The 22,139-nt window shown below is 41.3% G+C and overlaps 1 protein-coding gene across 2 annotated transcripts; it reads left to right on the top strand.

Moving 5' to 3' along the window:
• Positions 1-13,047: 13,047 nt before the first annotated feature.
• Positions 13,048-19,389, top strand: bafb (Barrier-to-autointegration factor B). 2 transcript variants are annotated; one of them, XM_014198390.3, is made up of 3 exons: positions 13,048-13,257; positions 17,360-17,486; positions 18,954-19,389. In XM_014198390.3, the coding sequence occupies exons 1-3, from the start codon at positions 13,239-13,241 to the stop codon at positions 19,099-19,101; spliced, it is 294 nt and encodes a 97-aa protein (XP_014053865.1). In that variant the 5' UTR covers positions 13,048-13,238; the 3' UTR covers positions 19,102-19,389.
• The last annotated feature ends 2,750 nt before the right edge of the window (positions 19,390-22,139 follow it).

Below are 22,139 nucleotides of genomic sequence, written 5' to 3'. Positions count from 1 at the left end.
CAGAATGCTGTGGTAGCCATGCTGGTAAAGTATGCCTTGACTTCTAAATAAATCACAGACAGTGTCACCAGCAAAGCACCATCACACCTCCTCCGCCTCCATGCTTCACGTTGGGAACCACACATGCAGAGATCGTCCGTTCATCTACTTTCTGTCTCACAAAGACACGGTGGTTGGAACCAAAAATATCAAATTTGGACTCATCAGACCAAAGCACAGATTTCCACCGGTCTGATGTCCATTGCTCGTGTTTCTTGGCCCAAGCAAGTCTCTTGTCTTATAAAGTTGGTGTTGAAACACAAGCTAGGAATTTGATATTTTTTACTGATATTATGATTGACTGTTTCGTATTCCCAAAGTAGTTAAAATGCTGTCAGTTTTCATATAAGCCCTTGGGATTCCAACCTGCACACAATTTTTTAAATGTGTTTTTATCTGTATTGTTGTCTATCACATTCTATGGTGCAAATAAATTAAACTAAACTAGACGGAAGGTGACAAAGTGGGCCAACAGGTTATGAGTGTAGTCACTAGCTAGCTATAGTATAATGTACAATGGCCTAAGAGTCTAGCTAGCTAGGCTAGCCACTTTGGATGTTGTAGTCAAAGATGGTGCATAAATGAAGACGGTTCAGTTCCGGTCTACTTGAGCGGGTGACATCAATGCTACAGTATAGTCAGCTGTGTCTGATCTACTTAGTTCATTGGGAGCTCTCCTCGTCCGTTCTCTGTTGTACCATGGTTAGACATCCAGAGGTATAAAACAAACATGTGGCCCCTTTGAGTTTTTATTCATTTATGTTCCCAAATTCCATTATGGTATTTTTTTGGATTTGTAAGTAATTTGTTCCTCAATAAGACTATAATTAGCTTTCTATTGATTGTAATTATGTCATGTGTACTTCTAACAAATTATGAATAATTTAGTGTTGCTTATTTACGTGTCTTTATATTGAATCCCAGTAGCAGGCTAATCAATCTCTGCATTTGTTTTTGCTTGAATTTCAACACATGCCCTGTAAATTCTGCAAATTTGCCCAATCAACACTGTCGAATATGGCACGCAGGAGAAGTAAACTGTCTTTGTTGTGTCTTCCCCTTTAAGACCTCAGGTACATTGAAATCACACCTTTCTCAATTGCATACTCTATTGTGTTATTGACTGTACATTTGTTTATTCCATGTGTAACTCTGTGTTGTTGTTTCTGTCACACTGCTTTGTTTTATCTTGGCCAGGTCGCAGTTGTAAATGAGAACTTGTTCTCAACTGGCCTACCTGGTTAAATAAAGGACTTGTTCTCCACTAGCCCACCTGGTTAAATAAAGGACTTGTTCTCCACTAGCCTACCTGGTTAAATAAAGGGCTTGTTCTCAACTAGCCTACCTGGTTAAATAAAGGACTTGTTCTCAACTAGCCTCCTGGTTAAATAAAGGACTTGTTCTCAACTAGCCTACCTGGTTAAATAAAGGTGAAATAAAATGAAATAAATAAAAGAAGTGTCAAAGGGCAATTCAACAGTTTACTGACATTGGTACAATTTGAGAAATCAAGAAACTGTGCTTTGGTGCCATTTTCGAGCATATGAGTTTAAATACATTTACATTACATTTAAGTCATTTAGCAGACGCTCTTATCCAGAGCGACTTACAAATTGGTGCATTCACCTTATGATATCCAGTGGAACTGGATAAATAAAAAATAAACAAGCTTTCAATGTCACGCCCTGATCTATTTATCCCTGTGTTTCCTGTCTCTCTGTGTATTTATCCCTGTGTTTCCTGTCTCTCTGTGTATTTATCCCTGTGTTTCCTGTCTCTCTGTGTATTTATCCCTGTGTTTCCTGTCTCTCTGTGCCAGTGTGTCTTGTATGTTCAAGTCAACCAGCGTGTTTTTCCTGTGCTCCTGCTTTTCTATTCAAAGGTTTTGACCTTTGTCTGTTTTTCTGGACTCCATTCCCAACTGCCTGACCATTCTGCCTGCCCTGACCTCGAGCCTGCCTGACCATTCTGCCTGCCCTGACCTCGAGCCTGCCTGACCATTCTGCCTGCCCTGACCTCGAGCCTGCCTGACCATTCTGCCTGCCCTGACCTCGAGCCTGCCTGACCATTCTGTACCTCTGGAACTCTGAACTGGTTTTGATCTTTTGCCTGTCCACAACCATTCTCTTGCCTATTCCCCTTTTGGATTGTTAATAAACATTTTAGACTCTAACCATCTGCCTCCTGTGTCTGCATCTGGGCCTTTTGCCCTTATATTCAAGCTTCAGCTGTCATAGAAGTAGAAACCATAAAAATGCACACACTTATAGATTTTCGAACATCTATAACAGAGGAAACTGTCAAACAACATTGACCGCTGATCCAGAGGCAGGGACTTCCTCACCAACTGGTCTGATACAAGTCAGAGGAGAGTAGCAGAGACAATGTAGATAGTGAAACTCTGTTTTTATGTATGCAAACCGTTTTACAAGTTTCTAAAAGTGCAACACTGAAATTAATTGAAGAATTTCATGATATTTTGCACTTTAACAAATTTCATATGCTTCGAAATATCAAAGATACTTGCTAAACATAATATACAAATCGATGATGGTCTTGTTGAAGAAGTTACTGATAAAATATTACAAACAAATCCTTTTTTTTTAATTTGTTTTCATCAACAGATCTCTGAGTTTAAGCGCATCAACAACGTGGAGTATCTGTAGACTACCACCACTCACCTCAAACTATACAGAGCCAGAAGGGGGAGCTCTTCAACTGGAGATGGAAGATATCCTAGACATGCTCGATTGGTTTGACATGTTTTACTAGCTGGTTGAACACCTCTTAATGGTTTACAATTACATTTACAGAATGTTTGCACTACAAACTGTTGGAATAAAACGTTTTAACTTGAAAGGTTTTGTTCAGTGAGGTTTACTGAATACTTGCACGACAAACATGTTTTCTTAATGTTTCAGATATGCAACGGTGGGTTTAAAAAGTATACCTTTGATCTGTTTTGATACGCATTTTTCTGTGTTATGAAATTTAGGGGTGTGGTTTTGGAAAAAGACAATTCTTAGTGAATTTCTACAAAAGTCAAATGGTTCAAAACGACTTCCTGTGTGCACTGGTTTCTCAGTGGATTGTCGGGTCTATTATAGTCTTCATGAAAATTGGGAACTATTATGATTACCCCTCATGATTAGCAGCAATATACCAGAAAAGGAGTCTTCATTGGATATATTGAAGGACCATTAAGAGACTTGTTCTGGTTGTCTGCACACAAGGCTCAGAGAAAATATGGTGAATTATTGACCTCTGTGCAATGATTGGATTTGCTGTCTGGTCAAGACTACTTGTTTGGCATGTTTTACTAGCCAGTGTTTAACTAGCCAGTGTTTAACTAGCCAGTGTTTTACTAGTCAGTGTTTAACTAGCCAGTGTTTAACTAGCCAGTGTTTAACTAGCCAGTGTTTAACTAGCCAGTGTTTTACTAGCCAGTGTTTAACTAGCCAGTGTTTAACTAGTCAGTGTTTAACTAGCCAGTGTTTAACTAGCCAGTGTTTTACTAGTCAGTGTTTAACTAGCCAGTGTTTAACTAGCCAGTGTTTTACTAGTCAGTGTTTAACTAGCCAGTGTTTAACTAGCCACTGTTTTACTAGTCAGTGTTTAACTAGCCAGTGTTTAACTAGCCAGTGTTTAACTAGCCAGTGTTTAACTAGCCAGTGTTTAACTAGTCAGTGTTTAACTAGTTGAACACCTTTCAATGGTTTTATTCAGTGAGGTTTACAGAATATTTGCACTACAAACTTGGAATAAATAAAACTCAAGTAAGCAGCTGTGTTATCTTTAATTTGAATTTACACACATTATATAGACTTAAACTGTTTCAACTTAAAATATCAAGGTAACGACCTTCACAGTCTTTTGTAAGTAAACTCAACTCAAGACCTCTCAACGTGAATGTCTGAGTGCTGCTGTGAGTCCTGGCATTATCAAATCACTAGTATTTACAATGTAGACATTTAAGTGTTTTTAACGATGAAAAATCCATCAGCTGAGCAGAAGATTGTAAGTTGTGACTTGACTCATTAGCCCAAGTTGGTTGAACTTCTGTGCCCAAAAGTTGAGAGAACTAAATTGGCTTAAAATTATACATTGAAATAACTTTTCTCTTTTTTTTACAGTGTTCTGTGCTGTACTCTATTCTACTGAGCTTTACTGTGCTACACATCGATGTCCAAACTTGTGAAACATAGACATCTATAAAAATCAATGGTTTTGGTTTGGCATACATTTTTACGTGAAAATCTGAGTCTCTTCCGTAACCGTGGAATTGCCCGACTCTCTCCATGTGGCATTCTGTCCTGCCGTTCTGTGACATTCAGAACCACGAAATGACAGTCTGGTACCATTTCAAACAACTGAGACATACAGGAGAACCAAACACCCACGCACACACACACACACACATAACACACACACACACACACACACACACACACACACACACACACACACACACACACACACACACACACACACACACACACACACACACACAACACACACACACATAACACACACACACACACACACACACACATTATAACCACCAGAGGGGGCTGTGTTTTATTTATGCATTAGATCTAAAGCTGGAAAGAGAGGGATTGGTGAATTGATTTACAGCTTGTCAATATTCATAGACACATATAATTTGTAATGAAACAATTTAATTATATTGTATGTGTGTGTGTGTGTGTCTGTTTGTGTGTGTAGACTTCCTGTTGGGTATTCATCTCTATGGAGCTGAGCGTAGCATATATACTTCCTGTTGGGTATTCATCTCTATGGAGCTGAGAGTAGCGTATAGACTTCCTGTTGGGTATTCACCTCTATGGAGCTGAGAGTAGAGTATAGACTTCCTGTTGGGTATTCATCTCTATAGAGCTGAGAGTAGAGTATAGACTTCCTGTTGGGTATTCATCTCTATAGAGCTGAGAGTAGAGTATAGACTTCCTGTTGGGTATTCATCTCTATAGAGCTGAGATTAGCGTATAGACTTCCTGTTGGGTATTCATCTCTATAGAGCTGAGAGTAGCATATAGACTTCCTGTTGGGTATTCATCTCTATGGAGCTGAGAGTAGAGTATAGACTTCCTGTTGGGTATTCATCTCTATAGAGCTGAGAGTAGAGTATAGACTTCCTGTTGGGTATTCATCTCTATAGAGCTGAGGGTAGAGTATAGACTTCCTGTTGGGTATTAATCTCTATAGAGCTGAGAGTAGAGTATAGACTTCCTGTTGGGTATTCATCTCTATAGAGCTGAGAGTAGAGTATAGACTTCCTGTTGGGTATTCATCTCTATAGAGCTGAGAGTAGGGGAAACACTTCCTGTTGGGTATTAATCTCTATTGAGCTGAGAGTAGGGGGAACACTTCCTGTTGGGTATTCATCTCTCTTCATATTTTTTTGTGGCCCCCGCCTCCATCAAAGTTGCCCATCTCTGGTCTACAGTCTACAGTCCTAGAGGATTTGAGGTAAAGCTTTTCTAAAGTCATTCTGACACACACGCTGTTGCCTCCTCAGCTCTCGGTATAGCATGCATTAGTCCCCAGACAGAGTACAAGGTCAGAGACAGGGACAGAGCTAATGAGATGTAAGGTGTAGAAAATGGCTTGTAAAAAGACTCTCTCTCACACACACAGAGAGAGAGGGACAGAGTGGTTGAGAGGTGTGTGTATGTGTGTGAATGTATATATATATATATATACATACACAGAAAGAGAGACTACCATTCAGAAGTTTGGGGTCACTTAGAAATGTCCTTGTTTTTGAAAGAAAAGGCAATTTTTGTCCATTATAATAACATCAACTTGATCAGAAATACAGTGTAGACACTGTTAATGTTGTAAATGACTATTGTAGCTGGAAACGGTTGGTTTTTAATGGAATATCTACATAGGCGTACAGAGGCCCATTATCAGCAACTATCACTCCTGTGTTCCAATGGCACGTTGTGTTAGCTAATCCAAGTTTATCATTTTAAAAAGGCTAATTGATCATTAGAAAACACTTTTGCAATTATGTTAGCACAGCTGAAAACGGTTGTTCTGTTTAAATAAGCATTACAACTGGCTTTTTTAGACCAGTTGAGTATCTGGAGCATCAGCATTTGTGGGTTCGATTACAGGCTCAAAATGGCCATGAACAAAGCCCTTTCTTCTGAAACTCGTCAGTCTATTCTTGTTCTAAGAAATGAAGGCTATTCCATGCTTGAAATTGCCAAGAAACTGAAGATCTCATACAACGCTGTGTACTACTCCCTTCACAGAACAGAGCAAACTGGCTCTAACCAGAATAGAAAGAGGAGTTGGAGGCCCCGGTGCACAACTGAGCAAGAAGATAAGTACATTAAAGTGTCTAGCTTAAGAAACAGACGCCTCACAAGTTTTAACGGGCAGCTTCATTAAATAGTACACCAGTCTCAATATCAACAGTGAAGAGGCAACTCCGGGATGCTGGCCTTCTAGGAAGAGTTCCTCTGTCCAGTGTCTGTGTTCTTTTGCCCATCTTAATCTTTTCTTTTTATTGGCCAGTCTGGGATATGGCTTTTTCTTTGCAACTCTTTGCACAGGATCGGTATTTCCGAACATCAAACATGCGGTACAGGTAAAGGATGGCAACAACAACTGCCCAAATTACACCAGGAACGCAAAATACCTCCATCAGTGCTCAGAATGTCCGCAGTAGGCTGAGAGAGACTGGACTGAGGACTTGTAGGCCTTTGTAAGGCAGGGCCTCACCAGACATCACCGGCAACAACGTTGCCTATGGGTACAAACCCACTGTCGCTCACCAGACAGGACTGGCAAAAAGTGCTCTTCACTGACGAGTCGTGGTTTTGTCTCACCAGGGGTGATGGTCGAATTCGCGTTTATCGTTGAAGGAATGAGCGAGGCCTGTACTCTGGAGCGGGATCGAGGTGGAGGGTGGGAAAAATTACATACTTACCTGATTTGTTTTGATAGCGCACGGATCCCGCTAGCGGGATCAAACTCGACAACATCCGTTGAAATTGCAGAGCGCCAAATTGAAAATAAAAAAATCGTAATATTAAACTTTCATGGAAATACAAGTGTCTTTCATTCAAAAGCTTAGAATCTTGGTAATTGAACTGTCAGATTTAAAAAAGGCTTTACGGCGAAAGCATAGCATTCGATTATCTGAGGACAGCGCCCCACATCAACATATTTTTCAAACCAGCACAGGCATCCCAAAATCACAAATAGCGATAAAATAAATCACTTACCTTTGAAGATCTTCCTCGGTTTACAATTCCAAGGGTCCCAGCTACACAATGAATGGTCGTTTTGTTTGATAAAGTTCTTCTTAAAAACCTCTTGAGGATACCGTAGGATAGGGGGCGCAACAGCGCATTTTGAAAAAAAATCGTTCCCATTTTCAACGGCCTACTAATCAAACTCAGAAGATAGGGCATGCATATACTTATTATATATGGATAGAAAACACTCTAAAGTTTCTAAAACTGTTTGAATGGTGTCTGTGAGTATAACAGAACTCAAATGGCAGTCAAAACCCCGAGACCGATTGAAACAGGAAGTGGAATTCTGAATTGTGGACTTGACTTCTCATCTTTCCTTATTAATCACACCGTTAACCATGGTTCAGTGAGCACTTCCTATTGCTTCCACTAGATGTCGCCAGTCCTTTCACAGTGCTTTGAGCCTTATAGAGTCAAAACTCAGTGAATGACACGAGTTTGAAATTGGTCACAGGGGATGGGCCATCACCATTATGACGCCGGCGGCCATGTCTGCCCCCACCTTTGGATACGGTTTTAAAGGCCATGACATCATCCCCCTCGAATCTTATTGGCTCTCTTGGTGTTAGAGGCCCTGAAGATTTATTTTATACAACGTTTGACATGTTTGAACGAACCTACATGCGCGAGCATTGCATTTATTCTGAACTTCAGAGCTGCGCTTCGAGAGAGCCATAGGACGCGCTACCAACATCAGGTTAATGGAACGTGAAGTATGGACTTTTTGACCGAAAATACATCTGTTGTGGACCTGGGATGCTTTCTGATGAAGACAACTAAAGGTAGGCGATTATTGACAATATTATACAAGATGAGATGGTACATGCTATTGCTTCCAAGATGGCGCCGAGCTCTGTATATTAGGTCATTTTCTGAGTATCGCATCTCCTTTTATTGCAAAGTGTGATTACCCAGTAAAGTTAATTTAAAATCTGGTATGACAGGTGTTCTCAAGAGATATTCATCTATAAATGTTAGATTGACAATATACATTTAAAAAATCGTTATAGGATAGTAATTTAGGGAAATGTAGCATTGTTTACCGGGACGCTTTTGAGGGGAAATTATGTAGTCAACATCAGACAGAGATGTAAAATGCTGTTTTTATATATAAATATGACCTTTATTGAACAAAAGAATGCATGCATTGTATAACATGATGTCCTAGGGGTGCCATCTGATGAAGTTTGTAAAAGGTTAGTGCTGCATTTAGCTGTTTTTTGATTATATGTGATGCAAGTGGTTGGTCGGAAAATGGCTATGAAGCTGCTTTTTACGATGGACTCATCTAATATAATCTAATGATTTGCTTTTCCTGTAAAACCTTTTTGAAATCGGACGACGTGGGTCGATTCAGGAGAGGTGTATCTATAAAAAAAAAAAATATATATATTATTTTTTTTTTTTTTAAATTATGATTTTTTTTTAATGCTAATTGGCGATATGATTTTTCGCTGGATTTTGATCCCGCTAACGGGATCAGACGCTGAAGAGGTTTTAATATCCAAAAAAGTCTGTTTAATTGGCGCCATTGATTTCATTAATCCACTCGTTCAACATGCAGACAAAGGAATCCAAAAAGGTACCGGTAAAGTTTGTCCAAACAAGTCAAATGATGTTTCTAATTAATCCTCAGGTACACTAATATCTAAATAAACAATAATATTTAACCTCTTACAACTAGACGTTCCGCTAGCGGAACACCTGCTCCAATATCCAATGATAGGCGTGGCGCGAATGACAAATTCCTCAAAAAAAACCAAACTTCAATTTTTCAAACATATGACTATTTTACACCATTTTTAAAGACAAGACTCTCCTTTATCTAACCACACTGTCCGATTTCAAAAAGGCTTTACAGCGAAAGCAAAACATTAGATTATGTCAGCAGAGTACCCAGCCAGAAATAATCAGACACCCATTTTTTCAAGCTAGCATATAATGTCACAAAAAACAAAACCACAGCTAAATGCAGCACTAACCTTTGATGATTTTCATCAGATGACACGCCTAGGACATTATGTTATACAATACATGCATGTTTTGTTCAATGAAGTTCATATTTATATCAAAAACCAGCTTTTTACATTATCATGTGACGTTCAGAACTAGCTTTCCCACCGAACACTTCCGGTGAATTTACTAAATTACTCACGATAAACGTTCACAAAAAACATAATAATTATTTTAAGAATTATAGATACAGAACTCCTTTGTGCAATCGAGGTGTCCGATTTTAAAATAGCTTTTCAGTGAAAGCACATTTTGCAATATTCTGAGTAGATTGCCCAGCCATCACGGCTAGCTATTTTGACACCCACCAAGTTTGACCCTGACCAAACTCAGATTTACTATTAGAAAAGTTTGATTACCTTTGGTGTTCTTCGTCAGAATGCACTCCCAGGACTTCTACTTCAATAACAAATGTTGGTTTGGTTCAAAATAATCCATAGTTATATCCAAATAGCGGCGTTTTGTTCGTGCGTTCAAGACACTATCCGAAGGCTAAAGAAGGGTTACGCGCCCGACACGTTTCGTGACAAAACATTTCTAAATATTCCATTACCATACTTCGAAGCATGTCAACCGCTGTTTAAAATAAATTTTTATGCCATTTTTCTCGTAAAAAAGCAATAATATTCTGACCGGGAGTGGTGGTTTTCGTTCAAAGAGAGAGAAAGTAAACATGGAGTCGACTCGTGCACGAGCCTCAGTCTCATAGTACTCTGACCGGCCACTATCCAAACGCGCTAATGTTTTTCAGCCAGGGCCTGCAAAGCCACGATTCAGCTTTTTGCCGCCTTCTGAGAGCCCATGGGAGCCGTAGGAAGTGTCACGTAACAGCAGAGATCCCCTGTTTTGGATAGAGATAATCAAGAAGGCCAAGAAATGGTCAGACAGGGTACTTCCTGTACAGAATCTTCTCAGGTTTTGGCCTGCCAAATGAGTTCTGTTATACTCACAGACACCATTCAAACAGTTTTAGAAACTTTGGAGTGTTTTCTATCCAAAACTAATAATTATATGCATATTCTAGTTTCTGGGCAGGAGTAATAATCAGATTAAATCGGGTACATTTTTTATCCGGCCGTGAAAATACTGCCCCCTATCCATAACAGGTTAATACGGAGAATAGTATGTTCAATAAACGAAGAGCGCACCCTCATTCACATGCGTCACAAGACTACTTTCCTAATAAGGGACACCTTGGATAAACTACAACTACTTGTTCGTTTTTTAAGAAACAAGCCTGAAACCTTGTATAAAGACTGTTGACATCTAGTGGAAGCCATGGGTACTGCAATCGGGGGGCTATTTGTATATCCCATAGGACTGCAACCCCCCCAAATAAACATTTACGGATGGATTTTCCTCCGGTTTTTGCCTGCCATATCAGTTCTGTTATGCTCACATATGTTATTTTAACAGTTTTAGAAGCCAGAGTGTTTTTTATCCAATTCTACCAATTATATGCATATCCCTGCTTCTGGGCCTGAGTAACAGGCAGTTTACTTTGGGCACGTCAAACAGACAGGAAATTCAGGAAAATAGACCGTATGTCATGATTGTCGTAAGGAGTGGACCAAAACACAGGGGGAAAATGTATACTCATCTTTTTTGAAGAAGAAGAAGGGAAAACAAAATAAACACGTATACAAAAACAAACGACTCCAAACAGTCCCGTCAGGTGCAACAAACACTAAACCAGGAAATAACTACCCACAAACCCTCATCGAACAAACACCCCTATAAATAGGACCTTCAATCAGAGGCAACGAGAAGCAGCTGCCTCCAATTGAAGGTCAACCCAATAAACACCACATAGAAAATAGACCAACTAGAAATAACATAGAAATACACTAACATAGAACATAACCCAAACAACCCCGAAACACCCTAAACAAACACCCCCCTGCCACGCCCTGACCAAACTACAATAACAAACAGCCCCTTTACTGGTCAGGACGTGACACCATGCGCTAAGATTAATAGTAAACGGTTATATATGTAACTAAGAGTAAGACTGGCCTGCTAATGCTGAGTTTTTATGGTTTCCACTCTAGCTTCCTGCAGTTAGTCTGGGCGTCTGGTTAAGGAAATGGGTTTTTGCTAGCGATAGCTTGAGCTGACAATGGACTTGGTGATAAAAATCTAAAAGCTGGCATTCTATAGACCAGATGTGGTGTGTGTGACCCGAGATAGAGAGAGGCAGGAAGAGTTTAGAACAAGGCCTCATTGTCTCATCTTCCTGGCATCTGGGAAACTAAGCCGGGTTGGAAGCAAAACAACATCCTGTGCAGATAACCAGGAGATGGACCAAGGTGGCTTATGGGAACGGTAGAAATGACTGACTGAGCATTTAGGGCCTATATAAGATCTCTGTTTTTTCATTATCAGTTAAGCTCTCGGCAACGGTCGACGGTTTTATTATTGCAATAATTAATCAATGTTGAATGAAGATGATTTTTTGGAATAATTGTCCAAGTCTCTCTCAGTACTGAAATTTCCACTACAACGGTCCGTCACGGTTTGGGACGGTGTCTCACAGCATCATTGGACTGAGCTTGTTGTCATTTCAGGCAATCTCAACGCTGTGCGTTACACGGAAGACATCATCCTCCCTCGTGTGGTACCCTTCCTGCAGGCTCATCCTGACATGACCCTCCAGCATGACAATGCCACCAGCCATACTGCTCGTTCTGTGCGTGATTTCCTGCAAGACAGGAATGCCAATGTTCTGCCATGGCCAGCGAAGAACCCGGATCTCAAACCCATTAAACAAGTCTGGGACCTGTTGGATCGGAGGGTGAGGGCTAGGGCTGGTGTACACTGCAGTACTTAATGCAGCTGGTGGCCACACCAGATACTGACTGTTACTTTTGATTTTGACCCCCCCCCCTTTGTTCAGGGACACATTATTCCATTTCTGTTAGTCACATGTCTGTGGAACTTGTTCAATTTATGTCTCAGTTGTTGAATCTTGTTATGTTCATACAAATATTTACACATGTTAAGTTTGATGAAAATAAACGCAGTTGACAGTGAGAGGACGTTTCTTTTTTTTGCCGAGTTATATATAGGGAGAGAGAGAGGTCTGTATCACAACCCGCCGGGATTGAGAGTCCCATAGGGAGGCGCACAATTGGCCCAGCGTTGTCCGGGTTTGGGCCAGCGTAAATAAGAATTTGTTCTTAACTGACTTGCTTAGTTAAATAAAGGTTAAGTAAATAAAAAATTATTAAATAATGTAAATATATCTGTATATATATATATATATATAGAGAGAGAGAGAGAGAGAGAGAGAGAGAAGATAAATTAGTCTTGTGTTCTAGCCCAGATGTTGAGTTTGAATCGCTATTTTGTGGTGTCTTCAACTTTCTCTGTGAAGTTAGTAATAATTCTTCCCTTATCTCTGAGTTACAGTCACCTCACAAGACTCACTAAGAGTAGGCAGATTTAAGACTCAATGTGTGACAGAAACACACACACACACACACACACACACACCACTCTGGTAGATTGTTATAAACACGCTGCATTTGCCCCACCCATCTTCAGGAAATCAAAACTTAACATTTCCATTAGTTTCTGTTCAGTTTGAATGGAGGAGGTGGAGCTAATGTCACTAGGAAACAAAAAGGAAACAAAAAAAACAACGCGGGGGGAGGGGCCTTCAGAATGAATTTGTCCAATAGAAACTCTTGTTTTTGTTCTATGACGCTTCCTTTGGGAAATGTTTTGCTAGTGTTGGCTACAGTGTTTTGACTACAGCTCTAGCAGACAGAAAAACAGAAGACACAGAGACACCTCAGCAAGTTATATTGAACTGAACTCTCCATCCATCCAGACAGAAACAGAGAGACACCTCAGAAAGTTCTATTGATCTCTCCATCCTCCACCTGAACCATGTCTGGAAACAAGAACGGTAAGACTAATGATATTTTTCCCTTTATTCAGATTACGTCTCACTTTCAGTTATTTTAAAAGGAAATCATCTCCCCAAAATCACTATTTTTTAAAACAAGCCATAGAAAGTTGGTTTCAATTTAAATTTAATCCACAAGAAAATTCAGAACAAATAATTCAACAAATATTGTGGTTAAACTCAAAAATACTAAATGATAAATCACAGTATTTCTGGAAAGAATGTTTAAAAAAGGTAAAATCATCATAAATTATATCATAAATACCACTGGTGGAGTTATGTCACACATGCAGCTAACTAAAACGTATGGAAATGTCTGCTCTACTCAAAATTACAACCAACTAATTGCAGCCTTACCGCAAAAATGGAGGCAAGTAGAAGGAGGAAATGTAAGGAACTTGTCTGTCGGCATTAAAGACTGTAATTGGTTAAAGAAAATTGTGATAAATAAAAAAGTACACCAGTTTCATTTAAGGAACCAAAAATTGACAGCCGTGCCATACAGATTGGAAAATAGTTGGGAAGAGATTTTTGACGTACCGATTCCACAGTAGTTTATGAACTGATACTCAAAACGACGCCAGATTCAAAACTTAGAATGTTTTCTTAAAAATTATTATACAACATTCTTGCAACCAATTTAATGTTATTTATATGGGGGATACAATCTTTCCCGCTCTGCTGTGAGGAGGCAGAGTCATTAGATAATATGTTTTGGTATTGTCCATATGTAGCTCGTTTTTGGTCACAGGCCCAGGAATGGCTGAAGAAGTGTAATATTTACCTGGAGCAAACCCTGCAGACAGCACTCTACTGGGTGATCTGAAAAGTCATAGTCAATCGATCGATAATATTATAATTATTTTAGCAAAAAATGTTTATCTTTAATTTACAATCTGTAGAAACAATGAAAATAGAAACTTTTGTGAAACATCACTGCACTGTTGAACAATATGTGGCAAATAGAAATCCAATATGGATGGTGTTAAGAGATAGATGGGAGGGGTTGAATGGAAATGTTTGGGACTAAGAACAACTAATAACAACAACATAACTAATGTAAAACATACTGGGTCCGTAAAACATATATAGGTTAAGAACGTATGTGAAAGAGCACAGATGGAGACATGGCAAATAGAAATCAAACCGGAAGGATATCAGAAATATATGGGAGAGGTTGAGGGTGTAGAGGAAGGACAGGAGTAAAAACTAACACAATATAACTATTGTAAATTAGACTTTTTCCATAAAATGTATACAGTATGTGTAAGCTGGAAATACAGGCCTAAGCGTTGTTGTCCGCTAGTTTGCTCCAAGTGGGGGAGGGGTGGTAGGGTTGGAGGGTAATACAAATAAAATAGAATGAAAATAAAATATCTTTGCAGGATGTAGCTTAGTTGTACAACACTGTATTGTAACCATACTGTCATTATTTGGAAACAATTTATAATAAGTTAACATGTGTAAAGAGTTTATATAACTAACGGTTATTGAATAATATATAATAACTAACAGTTATTGAATCATATATAATGTAATAACTAACGGTTATGGAATCATTTATAATATAATAACTAACGGTTATTGAATCATATATAATGTAATAACTAACGGTTATGGAATCATTTATAATATAATAACTAACGGTTATTGAATCATATATAATGTAATAACTAACGGTTATGGAATCATTTATAATATAATAACTAACGGTTATTGAATCATATATAATGTAATAACTAACGGTTATGGAATCATTTATAATATAATAACTAACGGTTATGGAATCATTTATAATGTAATAACTAACGGTTATGGAATCATAACCCTCCATGTTGTAGTGCCCCTCCCTCCATGTTGTAGTGCCCCTCCCTCCATGTTGTAGTGCCCCTCCCTCCATGTTGTAATGCCCCTCCCTCCATGTTGTAGTGCCCCTCCCTCCATGTTGTAGTGCCCCTCCCTCCATGTTGTAGTGCCCCTCCCTCCATGTTGTAATGCCCCTCCCTCCATGTTGTAATGCCCCTCCCTCCATGTTGTAGTGCCCCTCCCTCCATGTTGTAATGCCCCTCCCTCCACGTTGTAGTGCCCCTCCCTCCATGTTGTAGTGCCCCTCCCTCCATGTTGTAATGCCCCTCCCTCCATGTTGTAATGCCCCTCCCTCCATGTTCTTGTGCCCCTCCCTCCATTTTGTAATGCCCCTCCCTCCATGTTGTAGTGCCCCTCCCTCGATGTTGTAATGCCCCTCCCTCCATGTTGTAGTGCTCCTCCCTCCATGTTGTAGTGCCCCTCCCTCCATGTTGTAATGCCCCTCCCTCCATGTTGTAATGCCCCTCCCTCCATGTTGTAGTGCCCCTCCCTCCATGTTGTAATGCCCCTCCCTCCATGTTGTAATGCCCCTCCCTCTGTGCCATAGTGCCCCTCCCTCCATGTTGTAATGCCCCTCCCTCTGTGCCATAGTGCCCCTCCCTCCATGTTGTAGTGCCCCTCCCTCTGTGCCATAGTGCCCCTCCCTCCATGTTGTAGTGCCCCTCCCACCCTGTTGTAGTGCCCCTCCCTCCATGTTGTAATGCCCCTCCCTCCATGTTCTTGTGCCCCTCCCTCCATTTTGTAATGCCCCTCCCTCCATGTAGTAATGCCCCTCCCTCCATGTTGTAATGCCCCTCCCTCCATGTTGTAATGCCCCTCCATCCACGTTGTAGTGCCCCTCCCTCCATGTTGTAATGCCCCTCCCTCCATGTTGTAGTGCCCCTCCCTCCATGTTGTAGTGCCCCTCCCTCCATGTTGTAGTGCTCCTCCCTCCATGTTGTAGTGCCCCTCCCTCCATGTTGTAATGCCCCTCCCTCCATGTTGTAGTGCCCCTCCCTCCATGTTGAAGTTCCCCTCCCTCCATGTTGTAATGCCCCTACCTCCATGTTGTAATGCCCCTCCCTCCATGTTGTAATGCCCCTGCCTCCATGTTCTTGTGCCCCTCCCTCCATTTTGTAATGCCCCTCCCTCCATGTAGTAATGCCCCTCCCTCCATGTTGTAATGCCCCTCCCTCCATGTTGTAATGCCCCTCCCTCCATGTTGTAGTGCCCCTCCCTCCATGTTGTAGTGCCCCTCCCTCCATGTTGTAATGCCCCTCCCTCCATGTTGTAGTGCCCCTCCCTCCATGTTGTAGTGCCCCTCCCTCCATGTTGTAGTGCCCCTCCCTCCATGTTGTAATGCCCCTCCCTCCATGTTGTAATGCCCCTCCCTCCATGTTGTAGTGCCCCTCCCTCCATGTTGTAGTGCCCCTCCCTCCATGTTGTAGTGCCCCTCCCTCCATGTTGTAATGCCCCTCCCTCCACGTTGTAATGCCCCTCCCTCCATGTTGTAATGCCCCTCCCTCCATGTTGTAGTGCCCCTCCCTCCATGTTGTAGTGCCCCTCCCTCCATGTTGTAGTGCCCCTCCCTCCATGTTGTAATGCCCCTCCCTCCATGTTGTAATGCCCCTCCCTCCATGTTGTAGTGCCCCTCCCTCCATGTTGTAATGCCCCTCCCTCCATGTTGTAGTGCCCCTCCCTCCATGTTGTAATGCCCCTCCCTCCATGTTGTAGTGCCCCTCCCTCCATGTTGTAATGCCCCTCCCTCCATGTTGTAGTGCCCCTCCCTCCATGTTGAAGTGCCCCTCCCTCCATGTTGTAATGCCCCTCCCTCCATGTTGTAGTGCCCCTCCCTCCATGTTGTAATGCCCCTCCCTCCATGTTGTAGTGCCCCTCCCTCCATGTTGAAGTGCCCCTCCCTCCATGTTGTAATGCCCCTCCCTCCATGTTGTAATGCCCCTCCCTTTATGTCCCAAGCTGTTGTAGTTTTACTTCCTCCCAGATCTGTTTGTGCTGTATTTTCACCTCAAGGAGTATAACTCTGTTGGGATTAGGATAGTTCCTAATCTCTGTTATCCTAAAATTGAAGTATTTACGTCGTGTGTCCATGAGAGATTAGGGTAGTTCCTGTTTCCTGGTTCCTGATTCCCCTCCTAGAGAAATGTAATCTGAGGTTCTACCTAAACTGACCCACTGATAAGACACAGTCATAAATACACACATCTCATTGTCATATTGTTCCTACATGTCCCTACAGGATACTCCACCACCTCTCAGAAGCACCGTAACTTTGTCTCTGAGCCGATGGGGAACCGGTCTGTGAGGGACGTACCTGGGATCGGACCTGTACAGGGCCGCAGGCTAGAGGAGAAGGGCATTAACAGGCAAGTGCACTACATAGGAATACGGTGCCATTACCAGGTAGGTACACTGCATAAGAATACGGTGCCATTACCAGGTAGGTGCACTGCATAGGAATACGGTGCCATTACAAGGTAGGTGCACTACATAGGAATATGGTGCCATTATGGTGCCATTACAAGGCACTACATATAACGGGCCGCCACAAGCTGGTGAGAGTAGACAACAACACATCACTGATGGGCATCCCCAAACTATTGAGAGTAGACAACAACACATCCACCATGCTGACCCTCAACATGAGGATCCCTCAGGGGTGAGTGCTTAGTCCCCTCCTGTACTCACTGTTGACACACGACTCCAACACCATCATGAAGTTTGTTGACGAGACGACGGTGGGAGGCCTAATCACCAACGATGATGAGACAGCCTATAAGGAGGAGGTCAGAGACCTGGCAGTGTGGTGCCAGGACAACAAACTCTCCCTCAACGTGAGCAAGACAAAGGAGCTGATCGTGGACTACAGGAAACAGAGGGACGAGCATACCTTTATTCACATCGACGGGGCTGTAGTGGAGCGGGTCGAAAGTTTCAAGTTCCTTGGTGTCCACATCACTTAGTATCTTTCATGGTCCAAACACACCAATACAGTCATAACGAGGGCATGACAATGCCTCTTCCCCTTCCCGAGGCTGAAAAGATTTGGCATGGGCAATCAGATCCTCAAAAAGTTCTACAGCATCTTCACTGGCTGCATCACCTGTTGTTACTGCCACGGCTTGGCATCCGACCGCAAGGTGCTACAGGGGGTTGGGCCAACCTCCCTGCCATCCAGGACGTTTATACCAGGCGGTGTCAGAGGAAGGCCCTAAAAGTTGTCACAGACTCCAACCACCCAAGTCATAGACTGTTCTCTCTGCTACCGCACGGCAAGCGGTACCGATGCACCAAGTGTGGAACCAACAGGACAGCTTCTATTCCCAATCCATAAGACTGCTAAATAGTTAGTTAAATAGTTAACCAAATATCTACCCGGACTCTCTGCGTTGAACCTTTTTGAACTAACTTTTTTGACTCATCTCATACGCTGCTGTTACTGTCTATTATCTATCCTGTTGTCTAGTCACTTTACCCCTACCTATATGTACATATCTACCTCAATTACCTCGTACCCCTTCACTTCGACTCTGTGCTTTTATCCTGTGTATAAAGCCAAGTTATTGTTACTCATTGTGTATTTATTAATACTTTTATTATTACGGGTTATTACTTTTCTATTATTTCTCTATTTTCTCTGCATTGTTTGGAAAGGCCTGTAAGTAAGTTTTTCACTGTTAGTCTACATCTGTTGTTTAGGAAGCATGTGACATACACACGTTGATTTCATCAACCAGAAGTTAAAGCTGTTTAAAATTAGTTTAGAAAATATAGAACATTCTGGGAACTTTACCAGAACTTAACAGTAAATTACCCAGTTTTGTCTTTACCAGGGCTGACCAAATGTTGGGCCAGTACCTGGTGAGTGGTCGGGACCAGAGCAAGTTCCAGGGCTATCTGAAAAATACCACAGGGGCCAACGCCAAGCAACAAAGTGACGCCTACAATGGAATGAGAGAGTGGACCAACAACAATATGTAGAGGAGAGCATTCACTCACTATCTCTGCTCCTTTCTGCTTGTCTACTCCCTAACTAGGACTCTTCAGACCTACCTAGATCAACTTTCATCTAAAGCACAACAGCTGATGGACGTAATGTATTGATAAGTAATATTGAGTAATCATAAAGTTGATAGTTGTTTATAAGACACTGTACTTCCTTCTGTTCTTCTTGTCATGTTCTTCAACTGAGACCCTGGGCCCTGTCCCCAGGTTAAAATGATATTTTTGGATGCATTCTGTTTTGGAATAAATCTGGAATTAACTTTTTGTTGTTGTTCTGCTGTATTCTTAATGGCTGTGTAACGGCTGTCTGAGGAAGAAGTGGACCAAAATGCGGCGGAGTTAGGGTTCGTCATATTTACACGAACACTATGCAATTTACAAAAAAATAAAAATAAAAATGACAGCCAACACAGTCCTGTCAGGTGCAACCACAATGACAAGAACAATTACCCACGAAACACAAAGGAAACGTAGGCAACTTATGTGTGACTCCCAATCAACCACAACCCTCTACAGCTGTGCCTGATTGGAAGTCACACGGCCAAAATCAATGAAACAATAAAACACACACTCCCTTCTGCCACGTCCTGACCCAACTACACCCTCTACTGGTCAAGACGTGACAGGCTGTAATTGTCTTAAGAGTTAACATGTTATTACTCCTGGTGGAGTAGCAGGGTATTATCTTATTAGGTCCAAATGAAGACATTTTATTTTTTCTTATATCAATATCAAATCATTTCTGGGTAACAATTAAGTACCTTACTGTGATTGTTTTCAATTAAAAAAGAAGAAAAACAAATGAGATTTCTCAAGCAAGACTGTCTGATAGTGGTCTGAGAGACGGGCCTAATGGGAGGGACGTGCAACCTGAAAACTAGCTGCTATTGGCAGAGAGGAGAGAGGAGGGCAAACTCTCGCTACTGGTCAATTAACTATTGGTGATGTCACCAGGCAATCATGCTGACATTTCAGGCAGTCTTTTCAGACAGCTCTTACACTAAAAGGGCATTATCATAATGTTCACAATGTCACAGTATTATTCCAACATCATAGTGTGGAAATATACCGGTAACTGCCAGAATAAAGGAAACACCAGCAAAGAGTCTTAATAATAATAACTTTATTTGTTTAGCACTTTTCAATACTATTAAAATAGTGCTTCACGTCATAAAATAATGAAATAAAATATAGCCACGAGCTATACAGGGTTCACAGGATGACAGAAAGGAAACAAGGTCAGATGGGTAACTAAACAAGCACTCCATCATGATGGGTAACTAAACAAGCACTATCATGATGGGTAGCTAAACAAGCACTCCATCATGATGGGTAGCTAAACAAGCACTATCATGATGGGTAACTAAACAAGCACTCCATCATGATGGGTAACTAAACACGCACTATCATGATGGGTAACTAAACAAGCACTATCATGATGGGTAACTAAACAAGCACTATCATGATGGGTAGCTAAACAAGCACTATCATGATGGGTAACTAAACAAGCACTCCATCATGATGGGTAGCTAAACAAGCACTATCATGATGGGTAACTAAACAAGCACTATCATGATGGGTAACTAAACAAGCACTATCATGATGGGTAGCTAAACAAGCACTCCATCATGATGGGTAACTAAACAAGCACTATCATGATGGGTAGCTAAACAAGCACCATCATGATGGGTAACTAAACAAGCACTCCATCATGATGGGTAACTAAACAAGCACTCCATCATGATGGGTAACTAAACAAGCACTATCATGATGGGTAACTAAACAAGCACTATCATGATGGGTAACTAAACAAGCACTATCATGATGGGTAACTAAACAAGCACTATCATGATGGGTAACTAAACAAGCACTCCATCATGATGGGTAACTAAACAAGCACTATCATGATGGGTAGCTAAACAAGCACTCCATCATGATGGGTAGCTAAACAAGCACTATCATGATGGGTAGCTAAACAAGCACTATCATGATGGGTAACTAAACAAGCACTCCATCATGATGGGTAACTAAACAAGCACTATCATGATGGGTAACTAAACAAGCACTCCATCATGATGGGTAACTAAACAAGCACTATCATGATGGGTAACTAAACAAGCACTCCATCATGATGGGTAACTAAACAAGCACTCCATCATGATGGGTAACTAAACAAGCACTATCATGATGGGTAACTAAACAAGCACTCCATCATGATGGGTAACTAAACAAGCACTCCATCATGATGGGTAACTAAACAAGCACTATCATGATGGGTAACTAAACAAGCACTCCATCATGATGGGTAACTAAACAAGCACTATCATGATGGGTAACTAAACAAGCACTATCATGACGGGTAACTAAACAAGCACTCCATCATGATGGGTAGCTAAACAAGCACTATCATGATGGGTAGCTAAACAAGCACTATCATGATGGGTAACTAAAAAAGCACTCCATCATGATGGGTAACTAAACACGCACTATCATGATGGGTAACTAAACAAGCACTCCATCATGATGGGTAACTAAACAAGCACTATCATGATGGGTAGCTAAACAAGCACTATCATGATGGGTAACTAAACAAGCACTCCATCATGATGGGTAACTAAACAAGCACTATCATGATGGGTAACTAAACAAGCACTCCATCATGATGGGTAACTAAACAAGCACTATCATGATGGGTAGCTAAACACGCACTATCATGATGGGTAACTAAACAAGCACTCCATCATGATGGGTAACTAAACAAGCACTATCATGATGGGTAACTAAACAAGCACTCCATCATGATGGGTAGCTAAACAAGCACTATCATGATGGGTAGCTAAACAAGCACTATCATGATGGGTAACTAAACAAGCACTCCATCATGATGGGTAGCTAAACAAGCACTATCATGATGGGTAACTAAACAAGCACTATCATGATGGGTAACTAAACAAGCACTATCATGATGGGTAGCTAAACAAGCACTCCATCATGATGGGTAACTAAACAAGCAC

This window comes from Salmo salar, chromosome 04 (assembly GCF_965601325.2).
Source record: "Salmo salar chromosome 04, fSalSal1, whole genome shotgun sequence".
Classification (NCBI taxonomy): domain Eukaryota; kingdom Metazoa; phylum Chordata; class Actinopteri; order Salmoniformes; family Salmonidae; genus Salmo; species Salmo salar.
This window is presented reverse-complemented; position numbering and strand designations above follow the sequence as displayed.